Here is a 17,164-nt window from a genome sequence, read left to right on the forward strand (position 1 = left end):
GCTGGCCACTCCATACAAGAGAGCCATAATTTCAGCCAAATCTTCATCCTACAATGAAAATCTCCAATGCCACTTCTGAATCAAAAGAGCTCTTCGCCATCTTCAAAGAACTCTCCACCCCAGCCACCTAATCACAAGTGATCGAGAAAGAGCATGGTGTAATACTATACAAACAGCCCTGCTAAACAAAATTGAACTATTGCAAAAGACGATCCATGAGCATCTCAAAAACCTCTCCAAACATATTGGGCTAGCATCCCACCCTGAAATCAAGGTCATAAACAAAATAAAACCCTTCTCTTTTAGAGAAGTTACTGAGTCAGAGGTAATCAACATTGTCAACAAAATTAGGCCATCCAATTGTAAAGGAGATACATGCCCAGCCAAACTAGTCAAAGAATGTGCGGAAAACCTAGCCCATTTCTCTGAAAACACATCATGATATGATATGATATATGGCATTTTTAACGCTCCTATACACAAGTGTTTCAAGGCGCGACGAGGCGGGGGGGGGGAAACAGAGGGAGACAGACAACAATCCTACTAGGCCAGGTGTCATTCAGATAGTGCAAGGGTACGGGGACTGGGAAAAAGTGCAGGGGAAGGGGAGAGGGGAAGTGCAGTACATGGTTAAATCACCTACTTCAACTCCAATACTGTCCCTGATGGCCTAAAAGAAACTTGGGTTTGCCCACTTCTGAAAAAACCCTCACTGGACCCCAAAATAGCTAACTACAGGCCCATCACCACCATCCCATTCTTGCTCAAAATCTTGGATAAGGTTGCCTACACACAAATCCAGCAATTTTTGGAAGAAAAGAAGATCTTGGCCGAAAGGCAATCTGGATTCTGACCATGTCACGGGACAGAATCTGCCTTGCTTGATCTTATAATGCAACTTGGCGACATCATGGACAAAGGCAAACCGGCACTTCTCCTCTTGCTAGACCCATCGACTGCCTTTGATCTAGCCAACCATGACATTCTTGGTGAGCAACTAAAAAATGCGGCTCACTTCTCACCATAAACAACAGCTTGTATTGCATTATTCCTCAATGGTACACTCGAGTGTCTTCTCAGACTCTGCATGTGCCACTCCAACCACCATACACTGTGGAGTCCCAGACTGCACAGACCTTTTATAACATCTTCACCCTGTCCCTCTTCAGTGACCTGGATCATCGAGACATAGCCTACACAAACTATGCCGACGACACGCGCAAGGCCTACACCCCCCCCCCTGCACTCCCCCTAAACCCCCTAACCAGCATTTCCAAACAAGACTCTGCGGCCCTAAATAATATCGAAACAGTCATCCAAACATGGATGGCAGCCAACAGACTGTCTCAACGGAGACCAAACTGAGATACTTGTGGTAGGCACCAAAGAAACACTAAACTCTTCCCCTCAATACAGCACCTTCAAAATCAACAATACCACCATCACTGCCTCACCTGCAGTAAAAACTTTGGGTGTGTACCTTGATGCCTCCTTATCCATAACACACCAGGCCAGCGCCACAGCTTCCTCAGCGGCCTTCACCACAAAAAATGAACACACTCAAACCATTCCTGTCAACCAAAAACTGCCTCGCAATCGCCAGAGCCACAGTCAGCCCTAAGCTAGACTACTGTAATGCCTTATTCCTGGGCACTTCTGCCAAAAATATTAACGAGCTACAAGTCGCTCAAAACCACGCTCTCAGAGCAGTATTAGTTTTCCAAAAAGGGAACACATCTCCCAGGCAAGAAAAGAAGCTCACTGGCTGCCGGTTAAAGAATGCATTTTGTTCAGAACCATGGGCATTACACACACATGTCTCACTTAACGCCCCCCCTATCTATCTGAAAGGATCACCCCCTTCTCTTCATCCAGACCTACTAGATCCCACCTCACTAACCAAATCTATGTCCCCTCTTTCAAAAGATCCAAAGCAGGAGGTTCCAGTTTTCAACACCTAGCACCTAAAAACTGGAACGCCCTTTCCGCTACACTCAAACGAAAAGTCCTACATGCTGTCCCGTTAAAAAAACTGAAAACTAAGTTGTCCAACTAATCTGTTCACCTACCTGTAACATGCTATACTCTGTCAATCCTGTTATGCTCTTCCCCTGTAACCACTTGAACATGCATCTTGTCATGAGTATATCTGTACCAAGCAAGTATTCTGTAACAGCACCACAATGCCCCAGGGACACTGGGCGCTATATACATTTAAATAAAAATGTAAATTAAATGTGCAAAGTTCTGGATTTTATTAATTTTTGTATTTGTTAATTTAGAAATCCGATTCAATAAAGCAGAACTAAAAAAACGTGATCATGCAATGAGAACAGTTTATAACATTAAGTACACACTCGTTTGGCATTCAACAAGAAGCAATGTTTTTACAGAGTGATGAGCAATAAAAAATAGACGTGAACCGAACCCTCCAGATAAGGTGTGTACGACTGCTTTATGATTTCCCTGTGTACATTTACACACACGTTTAGAGATGAGGGCAGTCCAAAGATCAGGTTACTTGACATAAACGAGAAGGCTTATTTTGATGTTTATCTATATGGATGTAATTGCAAGCCATGAATAAAAGCCTCTGAAACGGAATGTATTCCTCTTAGCCTTTCAAAAAAAGAAACTGCACACTGTGATGAAAGGAATTGTTTATTTCCATTCAGCTTCTGCTGTGTTGTGTGTGTGGAGCAAACAGAAGCACTGTGCATATTTATTTTCCTAGCATTTTAGGATTGTATAATTAATAAGATGGAAAGCTAAGATGCAATTGAGAACAATATTTTGTAACAAATTATGCTTTTTTTTCTCCATTTAAAGTAAACCAGTATTGCACAATTGTATTTTTCAGAGTTCCTGTGATGTGTGCCTAATCATGCAGAGGCAGATCATTTTTACACGTATAATTTAATTTACACTCCAATTATAAAAACTGTGTGTAAAATGATGACTATGCACGGTCTAGTTTACATCCATACAACCTTGTAGTCCATGGGGTATATTACTATAAATGGTCAGTGGCAGCAGCATATTTGCTCAAGAGTGAGTGTCATTGCACCAATCACAGGTGTTCTAGCCTCTCAAATCTCCAAGACTAAAATGTTAATATCCAAAACCTGAGTCGCCAGGAAGTGCAAGCTCTGGTCAAAAACAAACAAATGAAAGTTACTTTGTAATTGAAATAGAAACTCAGCAAAACCTGTCCCTGTGATAATCCAGATAGGTATTTAACTGTATATAGCGCTTTATACATGGTTCGTCCAACATGTTGGTTCTGTGATTATTATACCTCAGTCAATATTCAGTTAACCGACCTTTGAAGGGTGTTAGCCAATAAAATAGCTCAGCTGGTTGAGGACTCGTTGCTGCAATCTGTGCGTGATCTGTAGGTTGCAGGATCGAATCCTGACCAGGCCACCTCAGCCTTTCATCCTTTCGAGGTCGATAAAGGAATACCTACTTGGGTTTGGTGATCATTTGATAAATATTTTCTATGGACAGTGCTTTGCCAAAAGCTCTATATAAATAACCATTTGACCATGAGATTAGATATAGAATTTAGCATGGAGTCCTTGCCTCTCTGCACTGTTGTATCATAACCTTGGCATTCCATTAGGTAGTAATAGCTCCAGGTAGTGAGAACTTTCAGTAAACATCAAAAGACCATTCTGCTATCGAACCTCAAAACACACAATACAATTCATGTTTGCTTTACTATGTAATTGGCTAGGTTTTTGTGTTTTTTCAACATTTAAATATATACAGGAGAGACCAGATAGCCAGACCTTCGAGAAATAATGAAAGGTGTATTCTGTCACAATACAGAAAGTTGCCGCATAGTAATGATTTTCTTAGTTTTTGCACACGTTGGCTTGATGTCACATATATGTTACTCTCTTGCAAAGGAGAAAAGTCACTTTTACTCTCTTAAAATCACAACTACTCTTGTTTAAAAATAGGGAGTAAAATACTCCCCCCCTCAAAATCCTATCTGGGGGACTGCTTGAACCTTTGATTAGGTCTTCATGCTTTGTGCAGTCCGCATAGAAAACGAAATATTTTAAATGTAACCAAACTGTTCAGCTGGTTACGTGAAAACTTTCCATGTAATTTGCAGATGACATGATTACTTTACCAGAATTAAGTGCAATTGAAAAGGTTTTAAAACAATTTGTGTATGTTACCTGTGTTTGCAAGTAAGATGGGCCGAAACTGGCTTAAATTGAATGGATATAAGACCAGGATCTTGGTGGTAGTTTCTTCCTCTGCTGCTTCTTTATGGACTCCTCGTTCTGGACCAGTTCTTTTTGGGGCCTGCCCCAGTCCAGCTCTGGTTGTCAAGAATCTAGGGGAGAAAATCTCCTCTCCGTTGTCACTTGAGATACAAGTTGCATCCGTTTGTCAATCTGGCCACTTTAAACTGAGGATTCTGCTGAGAATTTTAGTTTTTATTCTCCCTCAGTTCCATGCGCCGGTAGTTGCGGTGCTGGTCTTGAGCGCGATTGACTATTGCAACTGTTTACTTAGAGCAACCTTTTGTATTTGATTAGCCATCTGCAAGTTCTGCAAATCTCTGCACTGCAGCAAGGCTGATGTGTCAGACTCCCTATCGTACACCTATGTCTCCTGTTTTGTGCCAGCTTCATGGACTGCCAGTGTGCACAGTGGTTCAGTTCAAATCCTTGTGTATTGTGCACCAGTCCTTTCCGAATATCTAAGGGATAAGTTCCGCCCTTATGTCCCCAATCGACCTTCCCTGGACATGTCGGATTCTGGTACCGCAGGTAAGCTTCTCTCATGTCAAGAGGGCATGCCATCTCAGTGGCTGCTGGTGAACTGTGGAATTTGCTCCCACTCTATACCCGTGGGACGTCTGATCATCTTTCCTTTTGGAGGAAATTGAAAATGCATCTCTTCCTATAAGCTCCTGGTTAGTTTTGTATTTTGCTGATGGTGGTTCTTGCACTAGCGCCATGATGGCTTTTGGCGAACAGGCGCTCTATAAATTCTCCATCATAGGCCAAACACTGCACATGGACCTGCATCTCTGTATTTGTTAAAACCTCTCAAAGTAAATGGGCATGAAAGCACATTGGTTATTGGTGTATACAGCTTGCTTTGGATTGTAAACTGCTTAATCGCCAGTATATGTATGCAATATACAAAACCACGTGCCTTGAGATTTTAGGCATGCAGAAGGGAAAGGCAGGTTCTACCAGTCCCTCTCTAACTTGAGGTATCCATTCAATCACCCTGTCTTTTTCCCCTGTGTCCCAAAACCCACTATCTTACTAAAAGACCTTAGTTATAAGACAGCCTTCCTAGTGGCTATCACTTCTATTAGAAGGGTTAGTGAACGTAAGGCTCTTTCAGTTCTAGACCCTTTTGTTAGTCCACAAGGATAAGGTGGTTCTGCGCACTCATCCCCAATTTGCGCCTAAATTCATTTAAAAGTTTCATGTGAACCATCAGTTGAACTTCCCACTTTCTACCAGAATCCCACTAGAATGGCTGAAAGAAGCATACACACACTAGATGTGCGCAGGGCAGTCATGTTTTACCTGGAAAGAACGAAACCACTGAGTAAGACCAACCAGTTTTTTGTTTCAGTGGCAGCTGGTAGAGAAGGGGATCCTGTCTCTAAATCGGCAATCTCATGTTGGATTGTCAAATGCATCACACTGTTAACCCTTGCTAAGATAGAACTTCCCTTCAAGCCTAGAGCACACTCTATCAGGGCACTGGGGCTTCCATAGCATTCATTGCAAATGTTCCCCTTGAGTCCATTTGCAAAGCGGCAATCTGGAGTTCTGTATACACCTTTTACAAAACACTATTGCCTAGACACTCGTTCTAGATCTGATTCTCAGGTGGGACAAGCAGTATTAAGACATCTTTTCACTACTATTCCTTCTCACAACCCACCTCCAACTCCGGGTACTGCGCACTAGTCTATGCACATCATGTGATTCTAAGCAGATTAACAAGCATCAGAAGACGTGCATTACTCACCGTAGTAGCATTTCTGATGATTGTATGTGCTTAGATTCACATGCGCCCACCCTGCCTCCCCGCTCGGGTGGAAGGAGCATAGATGTTATACTACTTTCACTCGTTGTGTACTCGCTCACAATAGCCTTGGGCTCCCTCATGGCAGAAAAAATACAATCGGAGGGACCTCGGCACGTGAGTGATTTTGGGTACACTACACGTCACGATGGGGATAGTGTTACAGACACGCCTATGCCGACATCCCCTTTCGGTCCCTGAAAGACGAGATGCAATACTCTGCGGTTACCACTGGATGTTGGACCATATGCACAGCATGTGAATCTAAGCAGATACAATAATCAGAAATGCTATTCCGGTGAGTAATGCATGTCATCACGGGAATTCAAATTGGGAAATGCAATGTTGATTTTAAAAAAGTCTGTTTCGGTCTTCCCAGCTAAACGGTTACCGCCGTAATCATGTTGTAAAACCTACAACATGATCGAAGTCCTATGATAGTAACATATATTGTTTGCATGATGCTTTCTAAAGATTGCACCGTGGTTACATGAGGTGTTTCTTATGAAGAGGAAATCTAAATAATTGCATGAACCTAGCAAGTATCTCATTTCATAATGTGTATTTTTTTTATTTTTTATAAGCTGTCGGTTTCCGGACTCCACGGATTAATTGCTCACGTTTTATCCATACATTCAGCCAGCCATACATCAGTCAGGTGAAACAAAATACCTTCCTTTTAACCTCTGACGCAAGGTATCTGCCATACTGGTCGTTGCGTTTTTAATATGAATATATAACGTGATCAGGCTTTATGGCTACGGAAAGTGAGCCAGGTGTGCCACGGTCAGATCAGACATGATGGAACTCATAGAGGCTTTAAGAGTGTATGCCACTTGTTGGAATGTGTAGACCTCCAATATAATCTATTCTCTCATGTTATAAACACTCATTCATGTCATAATTGAAGTCAACCTTTTTTGGGAAGTTTGTGACCTGATGAGCATTAGTCAAGATATGAGTTTAAAGACTTGAAATTACAGCCTAGAAGCCAGGCTCCTGGCAGATTTGGGTATGACTGCAGTTTGGAACATGCCGCACCACAATGTGTTTTTTCTTGTGCGGTCTTATGTTTGCACGTAGCAGAGAGGCAGTGCTTCTGCACCTAGAAATTGAGATTCTGAATCTGCTGATGGGCCAAAATGTGCTGTCTCAATAATTGACCTCTGTTTTCACCGCAACTAAGCTCTTCCCACTCTTTTTCCTTAGGCCAGTCTGAAAGTGTACGTGATGTCCAGTTCAGCATCCGTGATTACTTCACCTTTGCTGCAACTTTTGAGAATGGAAACGTGCAGCTATGGGACATCCGGCGACCAGACCGCTATGAGCGAATGTTCACTGCCCACAACGGGCCTGTCTTCTGCTGTGACTGGCACCCCGAAGACAGGTGAGCTTAGGAAATGCATTTGACCAGGATAACTTCACATACTGTGACATGTAGGGCTGTAAATGTAAGCAGGCCTCCAAATGTACTCTCGCCACTAGCTTGTTATTGACAATGGACTCTTGGTAGAACTGGTGTGCTGTGGGAATGTGGATAACTGAAGAGGCAAGTGATGCCTTTTCTAGGGTGTAAAACAATCTATCAAAAGGCAGCACGGATTTCCATCCAAAAGATAGTCCACTCTCCTTTGGTCGCAGTGGAGGAATAGTCGGGCTTCATTCAAGGGGGTGGGGAGAAGACTTGTGGACAGATACATTTGCTCCCAATAGATTACACAAGAGAACACTACACAGAGAAATGTATACTGTTCATTGTAGGTTTACACATTAAAGGCACAAAGTTCAAATAACCCTAGACCTAGGCAACACACATAACTCCGCCATGTTTATAACTCACAATGCCATACATGAACAGTCACAGTATTGCTAACATCCATTGCACAGTGGAATGGGTTACTTGCAGGTAAACGTGTAAAACCTAGATCACAGGAATCGGTTAAACAATATTGAACAAGGCTTGTAGGACCCAAAAACCTACATTATACATTAGTCTTACAGTACTTGGCCCAAACAGTACACAGTTCACTCAGATTATTTGATAGATGGCCTTTAACCACAAGTGGTTACTGTCACACTATTGTATCCTACAGTAAGGGAGTAAAAGGCAGTGAGTCAATTATAGGTTCTACAAATCCAGTTTGTTGAGAAACTCGAGGACCCTTGGGACACCCACAAAAAATGTACCTTGTTCAGTCACTTCACATGAGTTCAACCATTTCTTGAAGTTTCCCTATAGGAATCAATAGGACAAACAGTATAGGCAAACCACGAGTTATAGGTTGAAGCTTGGGAAGTCCCAGTTCTACCCCACAGGGTGGCAAAAGAAGCAGCCAACCACCTTCTCCAGTTCCAGGTTCGAGACCCAGTCAGCCGGACAAGGATGGATGCTCTGCAGGGTTTGGGACAATCGAAATCAATGGCGATTTGCAGTAAAGGGCCTGCAAAACCCTACTACTCTTGGACCCAGGGCACCCCTGAAGATGACTCAAAGGAACATATTGGGACCCCAGGACAGGTATCTATGGCATCAGTCCATGAGGATTGAAAAGGCAAGAGACCTCGGTAAGTGCAAGGCTTATTTTACAGGGCTTGGAAAAAGATCTGGTATCCCGGGATTTGAATCCCAGATCGGGAACCCCTCAGACAAATAAGTGGAGTAAGTATTCCCAAGAGGGCACCCCACCCTCAGAAACCGACGGAGAAGGCATGAGGAAGACAGGGACCCGACCAAGGGGATCCGGGCTGTTCGAGGGGCAAGACTTGCCTGCCAGCCAACAAAGAATGGTGCCACGACCGGAGCAACAGATGGTGGTGACCCAGGAAGACACGAGACAAAGCGGAGGTGAAGTTGTGGCAATCCACCACTCTTCAAGGACAAGGAGGCTCCCTTCCAGAGGACGCTTGGTAAAAGAGCAGCCCATCTTTGTGGCAATACTCCATAAATTAAGGTAAGAATCTAATAAATGTACAGAGTCTCCCCTAGATTAACACATTTACCCGCAGGGGCTGTCCTAAGCCAGCCCTCTAATTGCACACCAGGCAGACTCCGGCCTGTCTACACACGGTGTGTAATGGCCATGGTCTGAGGCAGAAAACCAGGCAAGCTAGTTTAATTTACACTGGACGGTGCCTGCCGGGTTAGTCATTTTGGTCACAAAATTAAGATTCTGGAAAACTGAAAAACAAAAAACAAAAATGGAATTCTGTCATAGCATCCCTCCTGCTATAATCGTATGTGAGACACAGGCATTTCTTGTTTTTTTAATTTTTTTTTTTTGCGATTTAATCCTTGTACATGTGTAAACACTGGGAATCTCATTTTAAGTAGCAACACGTTGCTCTGTTGGAGAAAACTAAAGATTTATTTCTCACAAAAGATAAAATTGTGAAAAGCTCAGTGCGGGACCACCCCCCTAGCATTTAAAAAAGAAAAAGAGAAAAACAAATTGTTTTTCACTTTAGGTTTCTGACTAATTCAGTCCAACTGTGAAGGTCTCTTCCCTTGAGACTACTAGAGTTTTGGAAATTGAGTAAGGTAGTTATGCTATACATCTTTTCAACCGAACACCACCGACTCAATTCATCCTTTTCACATTACCCCTTCCAAAGCAAGGGCATAGTATCTGCAGAGCATGAATCTGTGTGCCTTTTTAAATATGACATTGCTGTGTGCAGGCATCAAGAGTACAAATAATTTTCCTGAAACTTATGCAAAAGCCTTTCAATAATCTGGATACGCTGTAGGAGTACTAGTAGAATGGGTTTTGAGGAGTAAGAAGTAATGTCTTGGAATAATAAAATGCAAGGTCAGACTAGAGATCCGAGAATTATGGGTGCTTTGTCCATGGTTGATCTGAGGTCTGAGTCGCAAAGGTACGACTCAGACCTCGTCACCCTTAAACGCAAGTGCATGGTGGCTGAGAGGAAATGGCGTGCTTCATGTACATCCTCTGACAAACTGGCCTGCTCCAAAGGCAATACCAGATCTCTGTCCACACCAACAAGAGAACTCTTGTCCAAGCCCACGTCTCAGCGGCATCTAACAACTCGCCTGAACTCTTCAAAATCTGCAAGGAACTGGCCATTCCTGCTGCAGTCTCTACCTCTCCTGTCTCTTCCCAGGCCCTCTGCACGGCACTGGCTTCTCATTTCATCTCTAAAACTCAGGACATCCTGTCCTCTCTCTCTCTCTTCCTCTCCTCCTTCTCCCTCTACTCCCTGCTCTTCCTCTGGCCCTTCTTTGGCCACCTCTTCTCCATCCTTCTCTGCCTTTCCCCTGTTCTCCCCAGACAAGGTTTCTAGACAAGTGCGATCTATAAAAGTCTCATCAAAACAAGTTCATCCGAAACCACCAGGACCACATTGACTCCCTGGCCGACTTCTGCAACCACTCCTTCGCCACTGGAGTCTTCCGTTCCCTCCACCCCCTGAAGCACTCCCTTGTGCACCCTCTCCTTAAGAAACCCTCTGCCTGCCTGTCCTGCCCGGCTAACTATTGCCCAATCTTCATCGCTTCTTTCATGGCCAAATTCTTGGAAAAGCTGGCCATCTCCCAGCTCAATCTTCACACTGAATCTGTTGGTTGTCTCCATGATCATCAGTCTGGCTTCAGAGCTGCCAGAAGCACGGAAACTGCTCTCCTGAACATCTGTGAAGACCTGCTCTCCAACCTTGATTCCAACACCCCCTGTGTCCTCATCTTACTTGATCTCTCTTCTGCCTTTGACACGGTCAACCATGCCGTTTTGCTCAACCGTCTTCGTGATTACCTGGGGATCACCAGTCAGGCCCTGGCGTGGCTGACTTCGTTCCTCTATGATCGACCCTACCAGGTTCAACTTGGCTCCTTCCCCCTCCTCTATCTCTACCTGTGGTGTTCCCCAGGGGTCTAACCTCTCTCCCTGGCTGTTCAACCAATACCTGGCACTTCTTGCCCACCACATTGCTGCGCTCTGCCCCAACTTCCAGTGCTATGCGGATGACACTCGGCTCATTTTCAGGCTACCCTCAGCCACCTCTTCTCCCTCACTCATTTCTGACTGTCTGTCCGCCATCCAGGAGTGGTGTGCCGCCAATGATCTCTGCCTTAATGGCAGTCACGACGACCCAGCAAATTATCGGCCCATTGCGTTGCTAGATACTATGGGCAAGATATTTGCCCCTTTTCTGCAAAAAAAAATCTTGCGATGGGCAGAAAACAAGATGATCCTTGACGTGAGAGAAACCGTATTTACACAAGGAGTTGGCGTGGAACTCAATTTGTTACTATTAAATCTGGTTAAATTAGATGCAATAAAACACAAAAATAGATTGTTTTTGGCATTCATCGACCTAAAATAAGCTTTTGATAGCATCAATCAGAAGCTCCTGTGGCAGAAATTGAAGAACTGGGGCTGCCCAAATGAGTTACTATCCCTGCTGATGGCACTCCACGCTAATACTAGCATTCGTGTGCGCCTAAACACAGCAGGTGAACTATCAGAGAATATAAAAACTACAAGAGGTGTAAAACAAGGTTGCCCTCTTGCAGCCCTGGTGTTTAAACTCTTTATAGCCGACTTACCTGAGGCACTCGCACAAACACGGTGTTTTCCTCCAAAAATAAATGCAACTCATGTAAGCCATGTAATCTATGCAGATGACATTGTGCTGCTTGACAGCACGGAAATAGGTTTACAGAAATTGTCAGCCTTACAGATCTAGCTAATGGCAAACCACCTAACCATAAATGTGAAAAAATCGCAAGTGATGACTTTAGGATTTAAAACCAAATCGAAAAAAGCGATTTTCAATTGGAAACTTGATAATGAGTCATTGTCCAAAACAGACGCGACTCGATATTTGGGGGTTTCCTTTAATACCTCGATCAGAGAATGGAGTTGGACCAATGATGTCCAATATTGTATGCAAATGTTTGCTTTGCAAGGACGAAAACTGCATACAAACTATGGAAAATTTTCCCTCCAACCATTAATGACCACCTACCTCCAAAAAGTGATCCCGGCGGTATGCTTTGGCAGTGAATCAGGGTGGAATATCAGTGCAAGTTTTTGGGCTCAATTAGAAGGTTGTTTTTGGCGCAAGGCTCTCCATCTTCCACAATGCGTCTCAATGGTGGCTCTGAGGCATGAACTGGGTCTCGTATCTCTACACACTACCGTACTGTGGAAATCTTTAGCACTTCTAAGGAAAATGAGAATATCTCCAGCTTCAAAAGCCTATCTCATTCTAGCGAACAAAAATGACACATCTGCCTCACTGATAAATAGTTGGGAGGAGAAATTACTAGCCATTCTGAATAAGGCTGACATAAAAATGTCCTTGGTCATTAAGTTATCACAACTGGAAAAAAGAAAAATTCAAACAATGGAAGTGGATCATAAATGCTGAACAACGCACTGCATTAGCTTTGGCTTTAGACTTAGGCTTAAGCTCGCAGAAAATGGATGAACTGCCAAAGTATCTGGCCAAATTTCCTTCTATTTACCATCGGAATCAATTTTTAAGATTACGTCTCAATCTCTACAATACAAAAGAGCGGCTGATGAAAATAAAAGATCCCACGACAAAGAACGACATATGCCGCTTCTGTCAAATAAAGACTGAATCAACCAAACACCTGATAATCGAATGTCCACAAACCGCTAGGCAACGCTCTCTACACCTAGAACGATATGCACCGTTAAATGGTAACATGGTTGAATGGTGGAGCCATCTGATTATGGGGACTAATGTAATGCTAACCAGCGGTGTGATTAACTTTATGGATACGATATTACCACCACCATCGAAAACATAGGAACCACCAATGGCATAGCCCCAAAATCTGCGAAAAATTAACCCAAGTCTGTACTAACCATAGATGCGAAATGTTGAAGGACTTGGGTTTTGGGGAATTGGAATGGAAATGACAAAAAGTTTGTTTTCTTTTACAAAACTAAAAGTCAAATAAAATAAAAAAAATAAAAAATGCCAGTAAGACTGAGATTCTCCTCATCGGCACACCCGCTCCCTCCTTTCCTGTCGCTCTCTAGCCGGCCTCTCTTGGCCCTCTTCCTGCTCCCACCTGCAAGGCTAAAAACCTTAGGGTCATCTTCGACTCCACACTCTCCTTCTCTCCTCACATCTGACGTCTCTAGGAAGTCCCACTACCAGCTGCATCTCCTCAGAGGTATTATTCCTTTCCTATCCTTCCCCCAGAAGCTCACTGTTTCCAGAGCTCTGGCTCTCTCTAGGCTTTCTAAATCTGCCTGCTTCTACTCTCCGCCCTCTGAAACTCATCCAGAACAGAACTGCGAGACTTGTCCTTGGCCTCAAGCCCAGGGATCGTATCACTCCAGGACTGAAATCTCTACACTGGCACCCAGTGGCTGCGAGGATTAAGTTCAAAACCCCCTGCATTGTCAATAAGGCCTTCTGTGGCCTGGGGCCTCAATACCTTCAACTCTTTCTTCCTAAATATCTTCCTTCTCGAGCTCTTCGCTCATCCGCCTCCAACTCCCTGAGGGTCAGTCGCTTCTCGAAGCAATGAGTTGGTGGTAGATCTGTCTTCGGCTGGGGCCTACCTCTGGAACAGCCTCCATGACCCCTCTGAAACTTGAGGAGAATCCTCTCCGGTTCCGGAAGCCCCTCAAAACCTTTCTTTACTTCTGCTTTTTCTCCTCCTCTCCCCTGCTGACTTCCTGTCTGATACTGAAACTGCACTGGTTACCTGTCTACCCTCTGATCTTGGGCCCAGGTCCCCTCCCCCGCCAGTCGCACTCCTGTACTGCCTTCCTGGCAACCCCTGCACTTGGGGACTGTTTTCTGTATCCCTACACTCCCGCTACCAGCACTTGACACCTGATGTCTGCACTTACCCTTGCACTTGCCGCCTGCTGGCCGTATTTTTACTTTTGTTATTAATTTTATCATCCATGTACTGCAATGTCCCCTCAGCTTTGATCCCCCGCACCGTCCCCTTCCGATGCACTTGTGCGATCTGAATGTCACCTGGCCTAGTAGGATAGTTTTGGGTCTTCCCTCTGTTCCCCCTCCCATGCCTCGTCACGCCTTCTAACACTTGTCTATAGGCACGTTATAAATGCCATATCATATCATGGTTACCCCTTATTTTGAGTTATGTTGGCCAGCCATCCGCTAATTCATGAGTCTGTAACCTTTGGCACACCAGATGTTTTGGTCTACAACACGATCAGCTCTTGCCATCATAGGCAATGGAGTGGGGGCATAAAAGCCATAGTCCAAAGCATCTATAGATTGTTCCTCTGTAGCAGGTTGTTGAATGATGCCCCCCCCTGCACTAATTCAACAGCACTCCAGTACAGCCTTACATCTAGTAGTCGTCCAGTTTCCACATTGTAAGAGGGCAATATTCCACCCGCAGGCCTTAACTATACTACTAGACCTATAAGCAGCCTTCAACACAGTCCACCACAAAACTCATCAAAAGACTCAGCAAAATGGGAATCATTGACACAGCTTTACTATGGTTAAAATCCTAACCGAAAGGACGGAAACAAACTCATGCAATTCGGGCCCCATGCACTACAACCTGCGGAGTCCCACAAGGCTCATCACTGCTATTGAACATCTACATGACCCCTCATCAATCTAGTCAAAGGACACCGACTCTCCTGCTACAACTTCACAGGCTATACACGAATCGCCTATGTCTTCACAAATGGAGACCAGACCTAACCCTCATAAAATGCCTCTCAGAAATAAACTAATCGATGACCACCAACTGCCTTGAACTCAATCCGGACAAAACGGAAATTATGATCACACCCAACAACTCCTCAAGCCCACTCTACATCCAATGGCCTGCGGAAATAGGAAAGCAACCGCAAGCCTCAAAAGTAGTTAAAAACCTCGGAATACTAATGGACAACGCCTTATCCCTACAACCACAAGTTAACGCAGTAGTAAAGAAATGCTTCTTCCACCTTAACACAATCGGATACTACCCTAACTCACCTTGCAGCATAGAACGCTTGCTGTCTTCTCCCTTGCCATATCAATAATAGACTACGCCAACAGCATCCATCTTTGAATGCCAGACCTCGCACCCAAAAAACTACAAAGGTATTCAGCATGCAGCAGAAAGACTACTCTTCAGACTCTACAAGAGGGAACATATTACACCAGCACTGAGGACCCTTGCTTGGCTTCCAGTCAAAAAATAAATACTCTTCAAGACACACTGCATGACCTACAGAACAATCCACTGTCAAGGAGCAGATCTCCATTCACAAATCAAACACTAAGATTGAGCAGCGACATCCGCCTCGAGCCAAAACAGTACTCCAAGCTAATATTTGGTGGGTCTGCATTCTCCTGCATCTTGTCAAAACAGAACACCTAGCATTCAGAAAACTAGCAAAAACATGTTTAACTCGCCAAACTAAACTCCATAGAAGAGAGAAATCCATCGCAACACTAGAGAAACGCCCAAAACACTAAGAAGCCAAAACCTAGATACCCAATGAGATTAAGCATATAAACGCAGGCCAGCATAACAGAACTGGTACCCTGCCAAACAAACATAACCCCAAAAGAGGCACAGACCACCCTCATCACTTAATCCAATAAAACCTTTGTTACTACCCATAAACACCAAAATAAAACGTACTCCTATATCTGAACCGAAACCTGAAAGCACCACAAACTGCACACATTCTGCAGTGCAACACGCACTACCCCAACGCACCACAGAAAAACAAACCACCCATGCACAACGCGACTACACCACTAACAACCAAAACTATCTAGCACAGTGTTGCTTTTAAGCTGAAGCTACCAATGGCACATCAAAGCTCTCATGTATTCTCCATCTTGATCCCACTAACCAACCCCAAGCCGTTCTTCGTTTTCATATCTGCCAGAACGCCTGGAGACAATGAAAATGGCAGAAGTGCACGATATGACACTAACATTACATTAACTCTGCATCAGGAAACTGCATTAGCAACTTCACTGGTTTTAGTCTTTATTGGTAAAATGAATGAATCACCATTGCTGTACTGCTTTTATGTAAATGTAGCTTAGTGAGCCTATTTCAGATTTCTTTGAAGTGTTTCTCTGGTGAAAAAGATGATTCAAACATCAAGCCTTTAACATCTTTCAGCCAGCATCCCATCTTCCCTACCAGGGTTTGAAATTATTGAAGCAGAATGAAGCGTGACTATTTTCATTGCTTGGTTGTCTGCAGCTGGATTGCTATACAAAGACATATCTCCTGTTAGTGCCACAGAAGACCTGTAGAGAGCCATCTCAACCTGATTGTTAGGCTACCTGCCCACGTTACAAGACCTAGACTATCCTGTTAGTGTGGTCCAAGGCAGAGTTGCTCAAGCAGCTGAGCAAAAGGGAGGTTGGCCATGGGCAAATGTTTAGGGAGAATCCTTATTTCTGTGCCCCCAGCTCTTTTGCTGGACTTTGACTTTTTAATTTTAACCCTGGAGTGATTAAGACCTTTTTCTCAATCTTGTGGTTTGACCTGATTTGGGTTATGCCTTTCCTTTGTTTTTGGAGTGTGACAAACTCCATGGGCATCTACTTTTTGTATGGTGACACACAGCACCTTCAGTGCAGTGTCACAGAGAAATCCTTTAGATTTCTCATAAGGGTTAAATACCTTTACTTGTGTGAATTACTGTTCCCAAGAATAGTAAAGGGAAATTGACTTTACTTATCTTTTAGTCTTTGTGGGTCCAACACACACCATCTTATGTGGAGTGCTGGGGGATTACTTAGTAGCCCCTCTTCCCACCTACTCATGTAAAACATTTTGTTACCCTCACTACTTTAATTAGCTGGTGGCAGTGGTTTATTTTCCTACCATTGTGCTTTTCTACCGCAGGCTGAATCCACAGCTGAGGTAAAGCAGCCACGGGTGACCATTTTGTCAAAATGGCGCCAGTCTTCTGTTTTCCCCATTTTCTGCTTGTGAGGTCTTTCTTGGGTTTACTCTGCACCCAAGCCAGGTTTGAGCCCTTTGTTCGTTTTTTGCCTTTCGCATGCTTGAGTACTGAAACCCGCCTCTGGCTCCAGGGTCTCTGGAAGGGCAGGAAGTGAGGGA

The 17,164-nt window shown here is 44.0% G+C and overlaps 1 protein-coding gene across 1 annotated transcript in view; it reads left to right on the plus strand.

The window, feature by feature from the left end:
* WDR24 (WD repeat domain 24) overlaps nt 1-17,164 on the plus strand; it is a 199,894-nt gene that overhangs the window by 70,212 nt on the left and 112,518 nt on the right. The window contains exon 3 of the mRNA XM_069647019.1: nt 7,288-7,465. Coding sequence (XP_069503120.1) covers nt 7,288-7,465 — 178 coding nt within the window. The remainder of the gene's footprint in view (nt 1-7,287; nt 7,466-17,164) is intronic.

Source organism: Ambystoma mexicanum, chromosome 2q, assembly GCF_040938575.1.
Source record: "Ambystoma mexicanum isolate Mex_15411 chromosome 2q, UKY_AmexF1_1, whole genome shotgun sequence".
In the NCBI taxonomy this organism is placed as follows: Eukaryota; Metazoa; Chordata; class Amphibia; order Caudata; family Ambystomatidae; genus Ambystoma; species Ambystoma mexicanum.